Here is a 19,175-nt window from a genome sequence, read left to right on the forward strand (position 1 = left end):
CTCTTTCTGTCTACCTTTGCAGAAAGTCCTCAGTTTCTTTACCTCAATCTCTAACCTGTCCTTCCTTTCTCAGGTTAACTGAATACAGAATGCATGGCTAGTTTTTGGAGAAAATTTTGTTCTTGTCTTTGATATTTAAATTGGCAGATTTTAACGTCTTACACATACTTCTCAAAGAAGAAGGGGTACTTCTCAACAGCCCCTCACTGGTAGTTCAGTGCCTTTTGTTCTGCCCTCTACCCTGCTTCCCCGGCCCTGCTCGTTTGCCTGAAACCCATCTGCCCTGTCCCTGGGCAAAGGGAATTTCAACTTTGGCTGCATCTGTTCTGATGGCAAACACGTCCCACACCACACCTCCCGTTCTCCTTCAGGTGGAATCTCTTTCTGGCATGGAGTGGGGACGCCTCCGTGAATTGAGGAAAAGTGGAGAGAAGTCAGGAGAACGTGGAGAAAGCAGACGAAGCGAGAGGGAGAAAAAGGTACAGGGCCGGAGATCGGCAGATAATAGGACCACTCAGTAGCGGGAGGGAGAAGCGCGTGCAAAGCGACCAGACACCATGGGGACGAGGGGAGGAGAGCGAGTAGAAGAGGCGCGCCCAGGCGGACCGCCCAGGCAGTCAGCCCGGGATCGCAAGAGGCGAGCCCGGCCGGAGGGGTCCGCGGGCGGGGCGGCACGTGTGTAGCCAGGGCAGATCGGGGGCTTAGCGTGCCCCTGCCCGCAGCCGCCAGAGATGAGCGAGGCCAGCCGGGTGTGCTCCGGCTACTACAGCCTCAACCACAGCTTCGTGGAGCCCTTCCAGTGTCCCCGGCGCGGCGAGGGGGCCACCCTCATCTACTGCTGCGGCTTCGCCGACCTCAAGTACTGCTGCAGTGAGCCGGGCAGCTACTTCCCCTACAAGCACAGCTACATGTGGAGCCTCAGGTGGGTAGGCAGGGGGCTGGCGGCCAGGGGGCTGGGGAGGCGACGAGTCGTGCCACGACGGGAGGAGGGAGGTCGCCCGCGTCCTCGCGACCTGCTCGGATCCCTCCGGGGGGACAGGAGCCTCCGAGGGCTGAAGAGGGCCCTGCAGAGAACCCACTCGGTGCCACCCCCATCCGGCGAGGGTCGGGCAGTGGCGCCAGAAGTGTGAATCCGCCGGGGACCCCGGGCGAGGCGCGCGCGGGAGGCGAGCGGGCTCTGCGCCCGGGGCGCAAGCAGGGCCGCCCGGCGGGAGCGGACTACTCTTCACTCTCTCTCGCCGGCGCCAGTCCGAGGCCCGCGGCTCTGCGGGCAGAGAAAGACAAGCGCATAACTTAAGGAGGAGATTTTAATTCTCTTTTTGATTAGTTTGGGCATTTGGTGCATTTGAATGGAAAAGGAGCTCCTTTGAGACTCAACGCGTTAACCAAAGATCAGAGTATTTAAGTCTCTTGTGGGTGAGAAGGAATTGGCTGTATCCTTAAAGTATCAAGAAGGGTGTGTGTGTGTGTATGCTTCGACCGCGCACAGCAACAGGGCTTTGTAATTTGCCCTTTCAGTTGATCTCACACTGACCCCCAAACAGAACTGGAGACCCACAGAGAGGAAGAGTTTCAGCTGCTGTGAGTACACACTCCGTTGAACCTTTGCAGGACACCCCCTTTCTCAACACCTGAGCTCTTTGGCCATTGCTGGAAAGTGAAGAGACTTTCAAAGGTGGTGTCTTCCTTGCCTCTTTTTCCTATGATGGTAATTTAACGTATTCCAATTAGTATTTACACAGATATTTTCATTACGAAATGCTTTCCCCCCCCTCCACTCCAAAGGATTGCAGACTTAGAACCTGATTCTTTCATTTTGCCTGGAGAATGAATGGGGTGCCAGGGTTACAGGAAAGAACTGCCACCCCACCTCAAACTGTTACTTACAAATTAGCTTATGACTGGGAGAGAGAGAGAGGCCAACTCTGCTAAATAAGGAGAAGAGTGTTATTTCTCCCAATCTCCTACCATGGTCCAGACTTTAGCACACATGCCAAGTCTACAGCAAATGACTTTAAATGTTATTTCTTAGAGCAGTAAAGTCATTTTTTTTTGCACACTGCAAGCTTCAAAAAAATCTCAAAAGGAGTGCCTACTTACCAACAAGTTCAACTAACAAAGTTGTGTCATGCCAGAACAGGAAATGATGACAATTTATCCTTATTACTTGGGGAAGCAATTTGTATTGCGCTGGCATATTATCTGGCCTTTTGGAAAATAACATAGTAACCTAGCTCTGAGTCTTTGGAGGTGTTAATAATGGTGGCAGCACCTCCATGAGAGACTGGCAACTCTTAAGTCAAACTCAATTGGAAAAGTGCCTGGGATTCTCAGGTCCCTGAATAGTTCCAAAGTGACAAGCAGCAGAGGATAGAAAACCTTCCTAAGGTTTATGAGGGCACAAAGGAATGAACAGCTTCCTGGGGTCTTCATTTAGCACTGACAATGCAGCTCAGTTCCTGGGAAATATAAAAATCATTTCAACTGATGGCATCAGTGGGCAATGTTAAACCTGGGGTTCTGTATGTATATGTATAGCTGATTCACTTTGTTATAAAGCAGAAACTAGCACACCATTGTAAAGCAATCATACTCCAATAAAGATGTTAAAAAAAAACCCCAAAAAAACCCACCTGGGGTTCTTCCTTAGTTATTGAGCTCTGAGAACACAACGGGAAGGTAAAAATTTAGAACTTCATTTCCCTCATATTCTTTGCTCTCTCCCCTAATTTAAAATAGACCAACTGTGAAAAATATCCCAGAAGTCACTAGCATTTGTTCTGAGATTCTGCAGCCACTGCAGAAAGGCACAGGTATGGCACCTCCAGGTGAATGAAGTTGCTAAGTAGGAGAATTCATTAACGTGACAGCAGCTACAGACCCTTTCTCAGGGACTGCAAAGCAAACTGCCCTATGGTGCTGTGAGGAAAGCATAATTCTCCCTTTTCTGTGTCTGGCCCACTCCCATCTCTTCTCCTCTTATAAATCCCTAACCTCTAAGGGTTTCCTTTGGAAACCTTCTTCAGGACCTAGGAAAATAATGTGTGTTGCACAGGGCTACGCTTGAGTTCAATAAGTTATTTGTTGAAATGAATATTTTAGGAGATTCCCAGAGCTCCATCTTTATCTAGAGTTTTGCATGCATAAAGCAACATTTCTATAAAGTGGAACTATGACATTGAAACAGTTTGTCAGGATTATGAAGAACATCCTTTTGTAATAGAAAGAAGTGACATGCTTCGTTTTTGCTTTTCCTTCCAATCATGTGGCCTGGTTTTTAAACTGTGTACATGTAAAGTCTGGAATACATACATTGAATTTAATTAAGCTGACAATTTTACTTTTAATTGACTAAATTATTTTTTCACTTTGAAGATGTTTTTAGTAACCGGGTTCTCATTTCAGGAATCTTTCCAGATGTCTGGCCTCCTAGCTGCTTTGTGAAGCAGATAATATTAATTAAGTGGATTATGTTCCCATGTGTCTGTGCAGAGTCCTAACCCTCCCTGACACATATGATCTACAAAAGTCAGCTTTGGTGCAAACAAGCATGAAAGAGGAGTTGCCAGAGCCTGGGAGTCTACCCCTTGGAAAAGAGGGCATCAAGTGAGGGCAAACTCCAATTTAAATATGCAACTATATACTGACTCTAGCCAGAAAATTACCCAGTCTTCACTTCTGTGCAGGGCTAGGGGAACTGGGCTGATAGTAATTAACAAGTAATTAACAAGAATCTTTTGAAGTCTGCCCCCATGTCTGGCTCAGGAGGCAATCTCTAAATTGCAAGGGGGCTTTATCTCCTTAAATTAAGGATAAGTAGGATGAGCTTAGCCCCTCACTTTTAATTTTGTTCTTCCTCCCAAAGCAGTGACACACCTAGCACCCCTGGTCAAATTCTCCCTTCCGTCACTTTCAGCATGTCACATTTGTTCGCGCCCTAATCTCTGGGAAATAGCAGAAGCTGAAAGGCAAGCCAGGAAAATAATGAAGAAAAAGATCACTACTTTTCAGTGATCATTTCAATGATTGTTACTTTTCAAGGATGATTACTTTTCAATGACTACTAATGGATCAATCACCAGTCAATTATCATTTACTTCCATTTATGAAACATTAATTACAAGCTAAATACTCTATTAAACACTTTTAATGTGTGCATATGACTATGGGAAAGTCAATAGAAGTATCTGCTCTTGAGCAGCTTAAAATCTAATTATATGTATTTACATACCCATACATACATATTGCTCATGAAAGTAAAGTACTTATGTTTGCATATTAGTCTTGCAAGATAATTTTCTTTTTTCCAAACTTCTTTTCCCATTTAAAAATAAGTTCACAGGTTTGTGAAAATTGTATTATTTCTCAAGTGATTAGACTTATAGATAACTGTACCAGAAGGAATTGTTACAAATTTAGGGCAAATAATATCATATTTACACTTCATTTTTAGAGAAAAGTACAAGGGTTTCTTCCTAAATGCTAGAAGCCATTGGTGTTATGCTCTTTTAGAAAGGAAAAATTCAGATTGAACATGAACTTTATATAAATTTCATAAACATTGCTTTCCTTTAATTAAACTTTCTTCTCCTCTCTTGTAATAGTTGTGGTTTTGTATATTAATACATGAAAGCTCCCATACATGTCTCCAAAATAAAAGTTCTACACTTCTGGTAAACATTTGTTTCACTGTTTTTGCAGAGGTGGATATCTTTCTATTCATCTTTTATTGGTGAATCTAATCTTTCCTCCTAAAATATATTAATAATAGAGGTTTATCTGATAGAAATGTTTTTGAACCATCCCTAGAGAATCATGTGACCTTTTACTGTAATATGAATTCACATGGTATTCTATACTAATATTAACATATAAATGTATAGAGAAATATCATAAGAATTTGATGGTAGAAAAAGGTGAGCCGTAGATTTCAATCATATACTGTTTATAATAAAACATAATTTGGTATGAATGACTGAAGCAAGTATTAACAATATTTAAAACTTTATTTTATGTGCAAACCAGTTTGTGTGACAGTCACAGTGTTTTTTCTGTTTTCCTCAGCATTGGAGCTCTGATTGGACTGGGAATTGCTGCCCTTGTTTTACTTGCCTTTGTCATCAGCGTCTGTGTTCTTTGCTACTTATTTCTGTATACAAAGCCTCAAAGATTAGACACTGGCCTTAAACTTCAACACCTAGAGGCTACTTCCACTCAAGAAGGTAATCTGTATCCATTATTTGTAACCAATTACCTGTACTCTGTTCAAAATAATAACCTGTGCCTGGGTGACCGATCATTCTGTTAGCAATGAATGCTTTTTAAAAATTCAGTTTATTATATGTCTTTATAAAAATTCATGTTAAATTAGGTCTTAATGATGAAATACCTTAGGGGGATTGTGCCCAAGGAAAAATAGTGGCAGGATGTAAATATTCTCATGAAAAAATAATACATTGATCCAGTAAATCCACTTTAATTTATTTATGTATCTCTCAGTTATAAAGGTTGTATCCTCTTGGAATTTTTAAATTTTGTTTTTGATGGAGCCAAAGAAGTCAAATAGATAGAGGAACAAAATATCCAATAATTAATTGTCAGTGTTGCATTGCTCTAGATTGGTTAGTCAGTAGTCAGTTAGGCATTACCTGTGTGCCTATGGTGTGCAGAATTCAGAGGAGGTGTATTAAGTAATTCAGAGGCATATAAAAGAAACTAAAAAATAAATAGAAGCCAGTCTTTGTTCTTGAATAGATCACAAACTAGTTATGCTATACAGGTATGTGTATGTGTGTGTTTGTGTGTGTAGTGCAACTATAAAGTAAAAATGTTTATGTAAGCTTTTCAGAACTGAGTCTCTTTGTTATCTTAATTATAATGTGCTACATATGCTAATCATTATCATTATGAAACAGAAAGAATTGTTAAAATTTTTTGTGAATATAAATTTCTATTAGTGTATTTTAAAAGTAGTGATCATGAATTTTATTTAGATATATGTATTTTGAACATATTGTTAATAAAAATTTAGAATATATATATATGACAGATATATATGTTTAGAATAAGACACAGGTGCTCACTAACTTCTATTTTAAAAGGAAGTGAAAAACTTTCTTCCAAAAAATTTAGAAAATTTCCTTCCCATATGCTCCATTTTGGCTGAATCCAGAAACATGTTTATGGAGTACATGCTCTGCGATCTTCTCAAATACACCAGCACCGCATGATTACTTTAGCTCTATTTTTCTTCTCTGTAGAGATCTCAGAGGGTGCCCTGTATCACAAAGCAAGAAGCCAAGATCCCTTTGGAGTTCTTTTTCTGAAGTACTGTTTGGAGATTACATGGCCGAATTGACCAGTTGTTAGCTGAATTTAGTCCTGTGGCTTAGACTCTGTTTCTCCACAGGCAAAATGAAGCAGTGGACTAGTGATTATCAAATAATCAAAAAGTAAAATCAATTTTTGTCTCAATTGCTTAGATAATTTAAAGTATCATTTCTTAAATTTTATTGTGTGTAAGAATCACTTAGGGAGTTTGTTAAAACCACGAACTCCAGACTCTGCATTTTAAAACAAGTAGCTCCTCTTCCTACCCTGCCCTTGCTCCCCGGCTGTCCACTCTCCACAGAGAAGCCAGACTGAGCCTGGTAAAACCTAAGTCAGGTCAGGGTCACTACTCTGGTCAAAACCCTAATCGCTTCCCATCTTTCAATAGATATGGAGTCCTAAATGTGAACTATGGGGGCTTTTGTGGTCTGCCCTTTACACCTTTATTTCTAGCATCTTATGCCCAGCCACCTTGGCCTCTTTGCTGTTCCTTGAAATTCCTGCCTCAGGGCCTTTGCACATGCTGTGCCCATTGTCTGGAATGCTTTTCCCTCACTTTCACTTTCTTTAAATCTTTACTAAAAGTCACCTTCCCAGGGAGTTCTTCCCTGGTCACTCAATCTGCATCTTTAACTTCAACATTTCATGCCCTCTTCCTGCTGAATTTTTCTCCTAAGCACTTGCCACTAATCTACTATATATTTTACTTACCTGTTGTCCAATTTTTCTCTACTCCAACTAGAAAGTAAGTTCCAGGAAAGTAGGAATTTTTGTCTTGTATGCTCACTAATGTTTCTCTAGTGCTTAGAACACAACAAATGTTTGTTGAATGAATTGAATGAAGTAGCACTGCACCTCTGTCGTAGGTGATCAAAGGAGCATGTTTATTGTCACCATTACAGTCATCAAACATTCACTGAGTGCCTCTTCTATACAATGCAGTGTGCTAAATAAAAATTGATTATTTTTCCTGATATTTTTCCTGATCTATCTCAGGGACTGCTCCAGAATTTTATTTCAAGCTGGATCTGAGAGCCCAGCAACAGAATTAGTTGGCTTGTTGACTCAAGTCTTTGTAGTCTTATGGCTCTTTAGCTAAGGAGATCCATTAGTGCACTTCCTATGTAGTTAGTTGAGGCTACTTTCTTACAGTGAAATATCCCCACTCTGGCCCTCTGAAAAACACTATGTTTATCAAGTCAGCAAATTAATTCAATACACCTATCCTGAGTGCTTACTCTTGGTAAGGCATAATTTTATATGATCATTGCCTTCTGCTGCTTTCAAATTAGATAATTTTGGGTCCTTTGGTTGACATTCACCAAATAAGACATAGTGGACAGCAGAAAACAAAATAGGTTATCCAAATGTCACCAGGAATAGGAAGAGAAAACGGTTCATATTTGAAAGCGACCCTTCAAAGTGATAATTAAAAACCATTGCTGTGCCTATTGTTAAATATGCATGCTTCATTCCAGTGATTCTCCCACCTAGGGATAAATGTCAGTGTTCTAGCTAGTGAGAAAACAAGGCTTTATTCCACTTAAGGAATGCCTTAAAGGTTAGGAACATAATGTTTGTGTAATAATTAAGCAAGTAAAATTACATTGGAGGAAAATTGGTTTCACCAGTTACCACTCCTTTCTTTGAAAACTATCTGTTCTTAAGAGTCAGCCTCCCATTATTTTAGATTAATTTTTAGAATTGAGACTTTTTTCATTATAGGCAATTTGAATGGCCTAAAGGGAAATGTGTTTTTGTGCACATACTAAAACTGACTTAAGGCACTGGACTTTTTTGTTTCTATAAATGACAGTAGCATTAAAGAAGAAACAACAGGCCCAAAACGGAGCCCTTTGTGCAAAGCCCCACATCAGCAAACCAAAACCTTACCTAACTGCAGTTTCAGCCTCTCCCAGGAGTGAAATTTTAAACCTATCCGTCTGGAATTTCCTGATCAACACTAGTAAGCTAATCTTCAGGATAGACACCTGCCCCTCCCCTAAAGGAAAGTGACCTGCCTGAAAAAAATCCTTTCTTTTGTTTATGACTTCCTTGTCCTATCCCCTTCTGCCTATAAGACCCTTCCTTTCCTACATCTTCTCAGAGCCCCTTTCTACTTGTTAGGTGGGATGCTGTCCAATTCACAAGTCGTTGGATAAAGCCAACTAGGTCTTCAAATTCACTCAGCTGAATTTTGTTTTTTTAACAATAGTCTAAGTCTAAAATAGTCTAATCTTAGACTATTTTGCCAAGATTTTTCTTTCATGTATCTTTATTCTATTGGGGTTCATTATTTTTAATGTATACAATTTAAGTCTTTATACATTTTGAATTGATCCTGAAAATAGCAGGTCTCTGGTAGTGCCTGTAGAGTTTAATTGGGCTACCTCCAGGGCTCACTTTGTACAGAGGTTCTATTGCTAAGCAATTGATTGGTCTTTACATTGTGTTCCATAATCATTTTCTTTCTTTTTAACTTTTGTGTTTTGAGTTATGCCTGTATCAAATGCCAATGTTTAAAAGAATACCGTGGTTTGTAAATTGTACTGTATTGGACAAACAGTTCTGAGCAGAAGATGGCTGTGTGAAGGGCATCTTTCTGAGTAGACACTCCTGGGGTGAGGGCTTATTTCATAAGATGTGGAAGAATTAATGGTTAATGGGGGAGCAATTAAAGGGATGAATGTCTTAGATCCCTGCTTCCCAAACTTTTCCACTGGAGAATCCTTAAAGGTAGATAAGAAAGGAATGTGTACCTCCAGAATTCCCAGGGTTAGAATGGAAAGCCCTGGCTTGTGAGCTTTAAATTATTTGAAGTTGCCCATTATATTTTTTAAATTATGGGAATTTTTAATTTGATTACTAGTATAATGACTTGTTTTACTCTAATAATAACATTATATCCTTCCCATTTCTGAGTAAAATTGATGCTCCAAGAAGATTAAAATATACTCATCCCGTGGTTATGAGTATCCATTGACACCCTAGGGTTGTGGAGAGGGGTGGAGAATCCAGAGGGTTCTTAGAAGCAGAGTTTTTGATGAAAATGAGAAGGGCAGAGAGTAGAGCTGCTTGACACAAATAAAATAATATTGTTGTTTAGGAATAATAGACAACTCCAATTATCTATTATTTGGTAGTCTCATTTGCAAAGGCAGGCAATATAAATGGAAAAGGGGAAGCAAATCAGCAGTAAGGCACAGGTTGTCTAGGAGAAAAGCATAAATTATATATAGAATACTGAGAAAGCAAGCAAATTTGATGATTGTGTATACAATTGTTTGTTCTGCCTGTGAGCAAAATGGGACTTGGACCGTTCAGAATAGTCTACTATATTTCTTCTTAGAAGACACCCTTATACCCCCAGAAAGAAAACCTTTCTCTTAATTCACTTTCATTTTAGGAAAAGTAGAAAATACAGAAAAACAAATAAACAAATAACTTCATCCATGATCCCACCACACAGAGATAACAGATATTAACACCATGGTGAATATCCTTCATGGATTTTTTTTCTATGTATCTATAGATACATGTATATATAACAAAATGGGGAAAAAAATGAATCCTATAACAGCTTTTCTTTTATCACTGAACAACATTGACATCATCGTTTGCCAATAAATAAACACCACTTTTAATGATTACATTTTATTACCTTGATGGAGTGCTATGAATTTTTACTCTTTTATTTTGACATAGTTCACACTTCCAGAAAAGTTGCAAGAAAAGTATTGAAAAGGTTGTATACCTTTTCCCAGATTTACTAATTGTTAATATTTTACCTCATTTTTTTCAAAATTGACTTTCTTTTGATGAATATTTTCTGAACCATTTGAAAATAATTTGCAGATATCATGCTTTTTAACCATAAATATTTCAGTATGTGTTTCTTAAGAACAAGGATTTTTTTTCCTACATAATTACAGTACATTTATCAGTCAGGAAATGTAGCAGTGATATAGTAATATTATCTAATCTGCAGTTCATATTAAAATTTTCCAATATCCTTAAATAGCTATTTTTTTCTTATCTACGATCTAGTCCAGAGTTACATCTTGTAATTAGTTATCATATTTCTTTAGTCTTTTGTTTTTGTTTTTTGAAACTTATTTTTATTTTAAATCATCCTTTTACCTTTCTTTTTTTCAATTGAAGTATAGTTGATTTACAATGTTGTGTTAGTTTCTGGGTGTACAGCAAAGTGAGTCAGATATATATATAACTGAATATGTAGTCACTATTTTTCCTTTTGCCATTACTAAGTAACTTGTTGGGAGGTATGAAAAAATCCTGTTCCTCCTCCAACTTTCACGCACCCATTGATGGTTCTTGACTGAATGTTTTCATTCAAAATTTCAAGATAATTTTAGAATTATTATTATGATAGCTATGAAATGGTGATTTTCTAACCTCATCATTCCTTCTGTGTTTATTAGTTGCTATTCTACTACAAGGAAGAGCTTTCCCTTTCCCCCTATTTACCTATTAATTAATTTATTAGTATCAGTATGGACTTGGATTCTTTATTCTAAAATAGTCTATTAGTATCATCATTTATTCTGATTCTTAAATTATCTCAGATTTGGCCTGTGGGAGCCCCTTTAAATTGGGTCCTATATCCTTTTGAAATATGCCTATCATTTTTTGAGCATTTTTTTTGCTCTCTGTCACAAAATGTTCTCGAGCAGCCTGTGCTTTTCCTGTTCCAGCCCTGAAATCTGCCATTTGTCCAAGAAGTCGCCAAGAAGTTGCCCTTTTAGTTGGAATGGTGTTTAGAAACCAGTCTGGGTATATCATATTTTATTAAATTATTGACTTTGAACTAGCTTCCATTTTTTCTGTTACACACAAGCATTGAACACTGAAGTATTTTCCTAGCATAAATCCCTAGGAATGGAATTGCTGACCAAAGATTTGGTACATATAAAAGGCTTTGGATACAAATTGGTAACTGTCCTCCAGAAAAGTACTATTTCATGAGTATTTTTATTTCAAAAGATATATATCTTACTAATTTCACTGAGGGAAACAATATAGTGTTTTATTTTTAATTTATCTAATTAGGAGCAAGGGTGGACATTTTCATATTTATTTGTCATTGTCTTTGTGGTATATTGTTGCTCATATCTTATACACATTTTTCTATGGGGGTGTTCATTTTTCATTGCTTTATAGGAACTCTCCATACAGTAACTAAATTCTTTTTCACATATATTGCAAGTATTTTTCATAGTTGTTTCCTTTTTAATTTTATATGTGACAATTTTTCAACTGTAGAAGTTTCTCTTTTTGTGATTTCTTCCTTTAATTTCATACTTAGGAAGTTCTTACCTCACTCTAAGATATAAAGATATTCACCTATATTTTCTTCTAATACAATACATACATGCACTTGTTTTTTACATTTAAATCTTTAATAATCCTGGAATTAAAATTTTTGTGTAAAGTGTGAGGTAGGGATCTGCCTTTATTTTTATTTTACAAATAATGAGCCAATTGTCTAAATATTTATTGGGAAATCTATCCTTTTTTTCTTGACAATTTAAAATGTCACCTTTGTCATAAACTAAATTCCTATATATACTGGGCTCTGTTTTTAGACTTTCTATTTTGTTAAATTTATCAGTCTGTTTATTCTTAAGTCAATAATATACTTTAAAAATTATTGTAGCTATATAATTTATTTTAGTATCTAATTAGGGAAGACTTTCTCTTCCTTCCCATTATGCTTCTTTTTCAAAGTTTCTTAGCTACTCTTGTTTCAGTATTCCAAATAAACTTCTGAATCACATTGTCAAATTTTAAAAAATCAAGTGGCATTTTGATGGGTTTTGTACTAAATCTATAGATAACTTTGGGAGCTATTTCTCTTAGTAGCCTTAACATTGCTTCAACCAAATTCTACTCAAAACATTTATTAATTACGCTGCCACATTATTTTTAAATGCCATTCTTTGTTTCAGAGAGGCTTTAAAAACTCACTGAGATCTTAGTAGAAGATGGGGTAATTTGAACTCAATGGCAGAAAAGGTCACTTGTGTCTCCTAAAGGGGCTTTTCTACTGAAAATAATGAGTCTGGAATTTCCTACAACTCTTTTTGTTTCTAGAATGTAGAAAACCAAATTGCTCGGCAGAGCTCCTGCTACTTTTAGCATTTGTGAGTCTTCCTCAGGGAGCAGGGTTAGGCAATGCTGGCTGATGCTGGAACCAAAAAGCAAAATAGAAGCCAGTCTCTCATTGTGAAAATTCATTTAAAGGATTTAAAATATCAGCTAAATTCCTCTGTGAGCTATGTTAGTCATCTATAGTTGAATTTAACAATGCAGAAAAGAAAAAAAAAATGTCCAATTGTGGAAAAAATAGTGTAGGAAAAACATTTCTGGAGAGAACTGCCTTCATTCCTTGATGGATGGGCAAAGCAAAAGGGCAAGTCTAAGATTCTAACTTTCAAAATGAATTTTTAACTGTATTTACATGAGATACCTGTGTATCCTCAAGGGGAAGGCAGGGCATTGAAGAAGGGAGAAGTCAATAGGTCAGGAGGTCAGTAGGCAAGTTTTGCTCACTTCACCATTTACCGCAGATCCAGTTCTTTGCATCGTATTAAATTTAAAGGGAAAATGTCCCCTAGTAAATAAAGAACACTTTTAGGGTGCAAATTGAAGATTGCTTGTTTCCAGTAGAAAGAAATGCAGGATGAGTGGGATGTGTAGATTTCTACTAAATACTAAAGTGAGCCAGCTGATTAGTCATTGAAGCTGCTGTAGGGCAGCAGGTTGGTAATGCAGAAGCTAGAAGGACACAGGCAGATAATGGCAGAAAAGCTTAATTACCGCTCTGCCACCCAGCCAGGAGATGAGACCTGCGGAGGGCCCAATATTCTTTTGATATTTTGAAATGGCAGGTAAGAGCAGAGTTCATAGAAGATTTATAGGATAAATGGATCCCTGAGGAATGCTTCTGAAAATGAATGTAAAATTTAACTATTATAGAAAAAATATATTGGCCTAGTTTGTGATGAGGATAGGTGGATTTTGTTTGATGAATTTGATTTAAATGGCGAATTTGATTTGCTTGATGAATTGCATTTAAATTTTGGCAAAGGCCAAAGCTTTCATTTAAATGCCAGGCTGAGAGGTATAGGATTAAAGGAAGGTTGAGATTTACATATGATGACCAGACTGAAGAAAAGAATAAAAATGGGACACTAGCAGCAGAAAGAGCAACTAATGTCAACCCAGGAAAGCACAGTGATGTTGGATCTTTCCAGTCTGCACTCAGGTAAAGAAAAGGAGAAATTAAATTAAAAAAACCCTTTATATGTAACAAATCCCTTAAGAGCTCAATGGTATAACAGATTTCTTGTTTAAAATTTAATCCATGTTGTAACCTCGTGACAGAAGAGGCAGCTGGTTTTATCTCTACTCTGTTGGTTAAGAAATTAGTTTCTATTTCTTAAAGGAAAACTAGGAAAAGGTGAGGTTGCTGAGACTTTTCCTCTTCTCTCTTTTAAAATCATTCCAAAGGGATGCAGTTAGCTGGACTCTGATATCACTACAGCACAGCCCACTTGCAGCAGTTGTTTTTTCCATAATATGCCCAATTATTCTAACTTACCAGAGGGATATACATTGAAAGCACGTTTGGACTTTTATAAGCTGCAGGAAGAGAGGGAACACCAGGGTGTTGACTTGCTAATCAAAGCTTCTGCTTCAAATGGTGTCAGTATGGTGTTCATATCAAATCTTTTCTTGTTCCTGTAGCAAATCAGTTTGGTTAGGGGAACTGCATTGCCTTAAGAAGCCAATCTAAGAAATGATCTTTGTACCTGCACTGGTTAGAAGGATCCAGTAGTCAAGGAAATAATGAATCAGGGCTGGGGAATGGGTGGTTTTACAAGTCCTAGATGAAGGAAAATCTATTGATAGAATACTGGAATGTATTTTGCAAGCCTTTAAATCTCAGAGGGCAGTAGGCAGGTTAAACTCTTTCAGTTGTTTCCAGGAAAATGCATAATGGAAACCAGAGCTGTCAGAATGGAGATGGCTTAAGAGAGAACCCCAGACTAAGGGGTTCTTGGAGAGAACCCCAAACTAAGTGAGGAAATAAATTCCTGAGTTTAACTCCCATAAAAAGAAAAAAAACCCTGTATGTGACAAGGTAGAAAAACCACCTTGAAAGTCTCACTAGAATATTATGAATTTAAGTATGTAAAAAGCTTAGGAAACATGAAGACTTGAATTAATCAAACATTACAGTCTTCAGACTTCCAGGACTTCGAATAAAAGGTTAAAATTTTAGATGTTTAAAAAAATGCTAGAGAGGCAAGATAGGGGAAGAGGATTAAGAGGCACAAACTATTATGTATAAAATAAATAAGCTACAAGGATATATTGTACAGCATAGGGAATATAGCTAATATTTATAATTTTAAATGGAGTATAATCTATAAAAATATTGAATCACTATGTTGTATGCCTAAAACTAATATGATATAAATCAACCATACTTCAATAAAAAAAAGAAAAAAATGCTTATATAAGATACAAATTCTGCCCAGATAATATGAAACTAATTTACATCTTAAATCCTTGGTCTTTTACCTTTACCTGCTGTGATACCGGAGAGTACAAACGATACTGAACCAATAAAAATAAGCCTACAAACATTTTGTTTTTCAAATATTACAAATGTTATATAAGGAAAATAGTTTCAAGGGTCTCTCTCTCTCTCTCTCTCTCTCTCTCTCTCTCTCTCTCTCTCTCTATATATATATATATATATATACCCCATTACTTAAGTATTTAGTAGTTAAATTTGAATCCATATATCTTTTAAAGTCTACTTTGCAAATAACAGTGAAGAATTTATCAGGTCATCAAATTTTCATGCTAGCTTTCCCTACTACATTTATCTTAAACAATTTTGCTTGCTGACTGGGCAAAGAGCTACTTGCCAGGCTAGAAAATGTTGTGCCTACAACAAATTAACTTTTTGTTGTTTTTGTTTAAAAATCAAATTATAGTCAAAACATTATGATTGGATGTTTAGAAGTAGAACATTAACACCAAAAGAGTTCAGAAGTAATGAAATAAAGCCATATATTGTACTGCTCTAGTCCCTACATTTTAAAATTATGATACTTTTAATATTAGCCCAGAGAATAATGCCATGCATGTTTCAGGCCTATGGGCAAGATCTGGGAGCTGTAGTGAGACATCATCCTTCAAAACTTATCAATAATATTGCTCCTTTGAGTGTTGATCTATGAAAACAACCCATAGTGAGGGATGTCCTCATTGACTCTAGAAAGCAGTCTATACAATTACTTATAAATGGGCAAAGCCAGGCAGTATGAACACACTTCAAGGTGAGGCTTAGACTTATCTAAAGAAAAAAAGTGAAAAAGTCATATAAGAAGAGAGACTAGATGGCAAAAAAGTAGAGGAAAGCTACTTCTAATAGTGAACCTCTGGGCTAGTGAGTCCCCCTTCCCCTTAGGTAGGTTTGGAGCAGATTTTCCAAAACCTAAAGGACAAATAAGAGTTTTTCAAGCAACGATTAGAGAGTTAGGGATATCAGGCAGCTGGAAGTATGCAAAGGCTTGGGGCAGAGAGAGAGCAAGAGAGCAGGGCAAGTCTGGGGAGCCTGTCAGTCAGTATTTCTGTATGTCTGAAATGCCAAGTACCAGGAAGGGAATGGGGCGAGCTGAGCTGGGAGAGGGAAGTAGGGCTGATCCTCAGCCTAACCAAGAAATTAAGATTTGATCCTAAAGAATTTTAAGCAGAGAGAAGCTGATAGTAAATGCTCTGAGGAAACATTATCAAAGTATTAACTATTATTGTATTGCTGATAGTTTTGCATCTTTTCTCACTTAACATTGTATTCTAAGCATATTCAATGTAATTAAAAATTTCCTGGAAATCACTTTTTCGGATTAAATGGCTGCATCATACTTATGCATGATAATTTAGCAATTTCCCTATTATAAATTTAGGGTACTTACATTTTTTTGGTATTGAAAAGAATCAGTGAATATCTTTATATATAAGTTTTAGAGCTCATCTCTTATGGTTTCCTTGGGAACTTCATGCTAAAATCACAAGGTAGGAACACTCCAGACTTAAAAATAAATGTACCAATTTACACTCCCATCATGCCATCCCATTGGCCCTGCTTTCTAGGGCCAAGCAGGACATCCCCCACTATGGGTTGATTTCATAGACCAACACATTACCCAAAGGGGTAATATTATTGATAAGTTTTGAAGGATGATGTCTCACTACAGCTCCTAGATCTTGCCCATAGGCCTGAAACATGCATGGCATTATTCTCTGGGCTAATATTAAAAGTATCTTGTTTAAAATGTGGAGCCTTGAGTGGTACGATATATGGCTTTATTTCTTTTTTTCTGAATTTTTGTGATGGTAAAATAAATTACTTAAATTACTCTTGGCCAAGAAAGATTTTATCTGTTCCTAATTGAGACATGAAAAATGGTATATTACCTTTTGAATTTACATTTCTTTCTGACTAGTAAGATTGGAGAGTCAGTAGATCTTTTGCCCATCTCTTTACTGATTAAGAGGTGTTAATGTCTTACATATTGATATGTAAGTTCTGGTTATATGTTAGACATGAATCATGTGTTCTAAACATTTCTTCCCAGTTGGCTTTCAATCTTGTCTTTTGCAATCTACAACTTTAAAGTTTTTACTATGTCACACTTTCAATCTTATCATTTCACTCAACACATTTATTGAACATTAGCTGTGTACAATGCAATTTTTCTGCATCATCAATGAAAAATATGGTAAAAGATCTCTGGCATGTGGTGCTTACATTTTAGTGAGAGGAGATAGATAATAAACATAATAAAAAGGTAAATTATATTAGTAAATAAATGCTATGGGAAAAACTGGAGAGCAAAGGGATTGGGGATGGGGTGGGGGGAATGTAGTTTGCAATTTTAAATACAGTGTTTAGGTCCCATTGAAACGGTGACTTCTGAGCAAGGATTGGAAATTAGGGAGTTACCCTGCAGATAATCTGAGGAAAGAGCATGCCAGACAGAGTGAACAGCCAGTGCAAAGGCCCTATGGCTGGAACATGCCTGAAATGTTTGATCAAAGAGGTTGGAGTGAATGAGAGGATGAAGTAGAAAAAGATGAAGTCAGGGAGATTAATGGTGTGCGTGTGTGTGTGTGTGTGTGTGTGTGTGTGTGGACATGTAGGCCATTATAAAGACTTGGGTGAAATGGAGGGTTCTTTGCAGAGGACATGCTTTGACTTATGTTTCAAAGGATCACTCTTGAGTGTTGTGCTGAAAATAGAACAGTGGTAGCAGTGAAGGTGGTCTGATTTTGGATGTGTTTTAAAAATGTAGTCAACAGGATATCAGATAAATTGGTGGTGGGGTTGAGCGAAGAGGAACCAAGGCTGACGGAGGTTTTCGTCCTGAGCAACTGAACACATGGAAGTTGCCGGCAATTGAGAAGAGGAAGACTGTAAGTGGATTGGGCTCTTTTTTTTTTTTTTTTCCTGGGAATGATCCAAATATCAGTTTTGGACTAACTTGGAGATGTCTACTAGATATCCAAGTGGAAGTTGGCAACTAGGAAGTTGAGTCTGGAGTTCAGGAGAGGTGTGGGTTAGAGATACATATCTGGGAGTCATCAGCAGAGATGGTATTAAAAACTGTGGGACTAATGAGAGTAATTAGGCAGTGACACAGTGATAGGAACCAATGGCTGAGCCCTCAGGCCCTCCTCAGCCTAAGATGCTTGGGAGGGGAAAAGGGACCAACAAGAAAGATGGAAAACGAGCAATGGTGACACAGGAGCGAGTCAAGGAAGCGTGGCATCTGGGAAGCCAAGAAAGAAAATGCTGCTGATAGGTCAAATAAGATGTGGCTTGTGAGCTGGACTGTGGGTTTAGCAAGAGGGGGTTATTAGTAACATCTGTGATTTCTTGCACTGCTTTTACATAATTATAAAATTATTTAAATATATTTAAATTTGTATATATTGGTGAAATATATGACATTTTCACACTTAATTTTTCTAACATCATTCATTGATTAATAATCCATTTCTTTGCTATGAGCTTGTTAGTCTAACTTCTGATGAACAAATATCCACATTCCTCTACCCTTGTGCATTTTGGACTCATTTATATAGAACGAGTGAATGGGATTATGGAATAAACATGCTCTTTTTAAATGTTACATCTCAATTGATTATAATGGCAAAGTCTTAAGATTGTTGTAAATTCTTATGATCGATTTTAGTTTTGTTCCCTTTATGCATAAGGACAGTCACACTTTTATTAAGCAACCCAGAAATTGTTACCTTCTGATCAAATGTGTAGTTTCCTCCGTGGAAGTGTGGAGAAAGAAAGATAAGCATGGAAACGAAATCCTTACTTCTGTTACTGAGGATTTCCCTTATTTGACTTTCAGGAGAAAATGCTCAAAAACAACTTTGAAATGATTCAATTCTCACTCATCCATAATGTCTTTAGGACATCATATTTCCAACATTCCTAAAAAGTTTATTTTTTTAAGGACAAATTTTAAAGTAAGATTTGATGTCATAATTTCAAATAATTATTTCATTTTGTTTTGTGTATTTGCAGGCAACTCAAATAGAAAAACCAAAGCCCCCAGTTCAAATTCAACAAATGAAACATTCTTTGAAGCTGATGATATAATTCAAGAAAAAACAATGGATATGACACAAATCAACACTGCTTACTGTTAAATATCCTGTGTTGTAAAGGCTCACTGGAGAGATGGAGCAACAAAAATAAAGAGTTCACTTCAAATGCAGTTCGTAAT

General features: G+C 37.3%; 1 protein-coding gene across 1 annotated transcript; it reads left to right on the top strand.

Moving 5' to 3' along the window:
• The first annotated feature begins 575 nt into the window (after nucleotides 1-575).
• On the top strand, nucleotides 576-19,162 carry SHISAL2B (shisa like 2B). The gene is made up of 3 exons (XM_036849405.1): nucleotides 576-922; nucleotides 5,065-5,222; nucleotides 18,974-19,162. Exons 1-3 carry the CDS (start codon nucleotides 732-734, stop codon nucleotides 19,096-19,098), a joined length of 474 nt encoding a protein of 157 aa, XP_036705300.1. The 5' UTR covers nucleotides 576-731; the 3' UTR covers nucleotides 19,099-19,162.
• The last annotated feature ends 13 nt before the right edge of the window (nucleotides 19,163-19,175 follow it).

The sequence above is a fragment of the Balaenoptera musculus genome, chromosome 3 (genome assembly GCF_009873245.2).
Source record: "Balaenoptera musculus isolate JJ_BM4_2016_0621 chromosome 3, mBalMus1.pri.v3, whole genome shotgun sequence".
Classification (NCBI taxonomy): Eukaryota; Metazoa; Chordata; class Mammalia; order Artiodactyla; family Balaenopteridae; genus Balaenoptera; species Balaenoptera musculus.

Excerpts from the sequence above, each read along its gene's own strand:
- SHISAL2B (XM_036849405.1), top strand. The coding sequence starts at position 732 with ATGAGCGAGGCCAGCCGGGTGTGCTCCGGCTACTACAGCCTCAACCAC. Across the intron at positions 923-5,064 it reads AGCTACATGTGGAGCCTCAG|CATTGGAGCTCTGATTGGAC; the intron begins GTGGGTAGGCAG and ends TGTTTTCCTCAG. Across the intron at positions 5,223-18,973 it reads GGCTACTTCCACTCAAGAAG|GCAACTCAAATAGAAAAACC; the intron begins GTAATCTGTATC and ends GTGTATTTGCAG.